Here is a 4,093-nt window from a genome sequence, read left to right on the forward strand (position 1 = left end):
AGGGCAGAAGCCAAAGCAGAAATGAAGGGAGACGGGTTGGGTTGGGGGTTGGGTTAGGGGTTGGGTTGGGGGTTGGGGACGGCACGACAAGAGGACAAACTCTCCACAGACTCTCCATGCACTGAATAAAAGACTTCAATAAAACTCACGGGCTGAACCCCCTTGCCAAACACATCGTCATAAAATAAATTTAGCAATTTTGGATAGTTCTGTTCTGGGGGTGTTTTCCTGCGTTGTACATTTTGTAAATAAGTAATGGATAAGCGTGAAGGTGCAGTGGCAAAGCTTCCGTTTATGTCTGAAGCTCCTGAAGGAGTATCTAAGGATTCAAACAGAACCACATGTTGAGCAGCCATGATCAAACTATCATTTGTACTCGTTTTGGAATATATCTGGTTTATAATGGCCTGAGAGTTTAACATTTGTATAAATATATATTTTAAATTGGAATGGTTTGGGCCAAAATAAGCTTGATCAGAGTTTGACAAGCAATCAGTCAAACTGCAAGAGATGTAGCTGAAGAAGAAAGAGAGAGACTCTGATGCTCTGATCGCAGGTCTGTCTCAGCCCCGTACGTCTGATGCTCTGATCGCAGGTCCGTCTCAGACCAATGCACTTATCTGTATTTATTACTGGGCCAGGAAGCTTGTTTGGTTGTGATTCTGCAAGCCATACGCCGTGGTGAACTAATCTCATTTAGTGAAGACTTCTCTGTGGTTGAGCTGCAGAGCGCCATGTTACTGCACTTCAGGGTTTCACGTCCTGAGGATTACTATGGACAAAAAAACACTGAAATAGAAACCTGAACAAATATACTCTCACACACACACATAGATTGTGTTCCAGTTAGTCCAGACGGCCTTTTTCCTCCAGGGTGTGTGTGTGTGTGTGTGTGAACAGGATTCACAGGTCAGAGTCCATGCACTCCAAGCCCCTCCCCTCTGGGGTGTGTCCGGGGCAACCTGCTCGTCGTCATGGCTTCCTCCGTGACCCTCTTGGCAACCTGCTCGTCGTCATGGCTTCCTCCGTTTTCCACGGGTTAATGTTTACATGTGGGCAAGACTGCCCTGACCATGCTGCACGCTCTCTCCTGCTGAGGGAAGGAGGAAGAAAGGAAACTGTCTGAAGGGGCGTTTTCTGGGGTGTTTAGAAACCGTCTGAAGGGGCGTTTACTGGGCCATTTACTGGGCGTTGGGTGTTTAGTTCTCTCTGAATCCAGGGTTCCCTATTTGTATCTGACATGATGAATTATTTTGTTAGTTTATTTTTATGTATGAAGTCCTGTACATTTTGATACAAGTGTTATTTCATGTGACCTTTTCATGCATTGCAAACTTGAAGATGCTTTTGTGGTGGATAGGTAGACTTTATATGGATGGCTGTGTTGCACTGGAATGGGGGTTTGATGATAATCAATTGGCCTTTTGGCTGTATTTTTTTTTCTCTTTATTTGTTTTCACCAGAGTTCCCCGTAGATATGCCAAGTCTATTTTACAGTCTTGCACTGCTCCAGCAACACCCCTTCCTCTAACAAACGCTACTTCCTGACTTCTATGGGAGTTCAACAGAGTCATCTTCCTCTAACAAACGCTACTTCCTTATTTCTATGGTAGTTCAGCAGGGTCCCCTTCCTCTAACAAACGGTACTTCCTTACTTCTATGGTAGTTCTGTACTCCTGTACTGTTTTCTCTGAACATTTAAATGAGTTTTAATGGCGACGTAACCAAAGCATTGTGGCTTTTATGCTGTGTTACTTCATTGGATTTGAAGCCTGGAACTGTCTGACCCTGGAGAAGGGGGAAGGGAGATGTATGAAGCAGACCTGTTCTGTGACTGTTTGTGAAACATGTTTACATTTGTGTGTGTGAGTGGAGGGAGTCAATCTCCCTTAAACAGACTAAGAGAAGCAATGTTTTTGTACTTGTACTTGATGGCGCCACCACTCTGTTTGATCCGGTGTCAGGTGAGACTGGTGCATCCCAACGCTACGCTCCTTTTGGAAATAGTGTTTTTGTTTGTTTGCTACTGGCTCTCCAAGGCCACTGTAAACTTCTCGGCTTCTAGAGGTGTCTTTCTTATGTTGGCATGCCAACACGGCATTGTTCTTACGTTGGCATGCCAACACGGCATTGTTCTTACGTTGGCATGCCAACACGGCATTGTTCTTACGTTGGCATTGTTCTTACGTTGGCATGCCAACACGGCATTGTTCTTACGTTGGCATTGTTCTTACGTTGGCATGCCTCACGGCATTGTTCCCTTTTCAGGATGTTCTAAATTGCATGCAGCATGATCATATGGGCACACACACAGCCATACACACCTGTACACACACACACACAGCCATACACACCTGTACACACACACACACAGCCATACACACCTGTACACACAAACACACACACAGCCATACACGCCTGTACACACACACACACAGCCATACACACATATACACACACACAGCCATACACACACACACACACACACGGTTGCATGGCTTAGTGGGCAGAAGGTCCAGCTTATGTTCTTGTGTCGCCTGTCTCCTGTCAATAATCGGAACCAGCGTTGAGCCCCCACATCATCAACCTCAGCATTTGTACCTCCATCAGCAGGCTGGGGCTCGTCTCACACCCCTAGTTGTCCTCCGCATCCATACCTGGGGCTCGTCTCACCCCTAGTTGTCCTCCGCATCCGTACCTGGGGCTCGTCTCACCCCTAGTTGTCCTCCGCATCCGTACCTGGGGCTCGTCTCACAGCATCCGTACCTGGGGCTCGTCTCACAGCATCCATACCTGGGGCTCGTCTCACCCTTAGTGGTCCTTGTTGCATCTTACACTCTGGAAAATTGGTATTTGATGAAGTTCATGTGCCATGTCTTTGTTGTTTGTGTCTGTCAGAAGGGATTTATCTGACATTTCAGTATCACTGGGTTTTTAAAACGACAATGACCAAGCTAACCGCTGCTGCTCAGACATCCCCCATGTTAACTCTGTACCTGAGGGTTATTTGTTTGCCGATAAATTATTCGATTAGTGGACTTCCAGAACAGTGAAAATTCTGTGCAAAAATGTATTTATTCTGTATGATTTACAGGTCATCAGTGTTTTTATAATAAACTATACCCATGGCTTTGGTATGGTGCAAACTCTCCGTGTGCCTTTCTTGTATTCAGTTAGTAAGTAAGTAATTTATAATTTGTACCTTAAAGTGTTTCACCGTTAAAAGAAAAGACAGAATTTAAAAAGATGAATCCAGCACCAACTACAACTGACACCTGACAGTTGGGATGAAACATATTTTGTCTAGCACAACTAAGGTGGTTAGCGGCAAATAATGGTCATAATTTCTTCATATTCTGGAATTAGTCACTTCTCCAATTAGTGTATTTTTACTGATTTGTATTACATGAATTGAAGATTTGCACCAAATGATTTCATCACACATTCTTAAAATATGGACATTGATTTCCTGTCACGCCCTAACGCTACAGTGGTTATGCTGACCGGTTGTACAGTGCAAAGAATATTGGACCACCACCACCAAGTGAACTTGTCCAACTTTTCAAGTCCTCTGTATACGCCTGCACTTTGCCATGTTCCCGGACAATACAATTCTTCGAGTAACGTTAAAACAGGAAAAGGGACATTCTGGAAATAAAAAGAAACGGTAAGAATGTTCTGCCTCAGACAGGAGTAAAGGCAAAACGTGTATTCTGCTAACTTATTTTTTACTTATTGGATCGAAAATTCACAGCACACTTTCATGTAACGTCATATAACGTTGAAAAGTCAAAACAAGTTTAGGAAGTTACAAGCTACTAATGGGCTATGGGCCATTTAGCCCCGTCCTCATGGTTGCAAGTTCATCTTGGAATAGTATTTTCTGTCTTAGATAGATGGGGATCTATTTCGTGACATCTCAGGTATCCAAGGTTGCCTTTCGAGCTAATGGTACATGAGAAGCGCTCTGATCCTGTTAGCTAGCACGCTCAGTCTGTAGCCTACGTTGAGTAGGTTACACAGTAGGCTCTTCAATTTAACTGCCGTAATACTATTAGCCAGATGCTGATATCTGCAACAGCACAACTACTGT

At 44.2% G+C, this 4,093-nt stretch overlaps 1 protein-coding gene across 11 annotated transcripts in view; it reads left to right on the forward strand.

The window, feature by feature from the left end:
* The window catches only part of mast3b (microtubule associated serine/threonine kinase 3b), a 152,370-nt gene extending 149,224 nt beyond the window's left edge, over positions 1-3,146 (forward strand). For all 11 annotated transcript variants that reach the window (XM_076279195.1, XM_076279197.1, XM_076279198.1 and 8 more), the window contains one exon: positions 1-3,146. This exon is cut by the window's left edge and continues 931 nt beyond it. In XM_076279195.1, the coding sequence (XP_076135310.1) occupies positions 1-25 (25 nt within the window). In that variant the 3' untranslated portion in view covers positions 26-3,146.
* Positions 3,147-4,093: the final 947 nt, after the last annotated feature.

Source organism: Alosa pseudoharengus, unplaced genomic scaffold (genome assembly GCF_046254945.1).
Source record: "Alosa pseudoharengus isolate Yale_2024_CS ecotype anadromous, Long Island Sound unplaced genomic scaffold, YU_APseudo_1.1 YU_APseudo_1.1_scf_11, whole genome shotgun sequence".
Taxonomy (NCBI): domain Eukaryota; kingdom Metazoa; phylum Chordata; class Actinopteri; order Clupeiformes; family Clupeidae; genus Alosa; species Alosa pseudoharengus.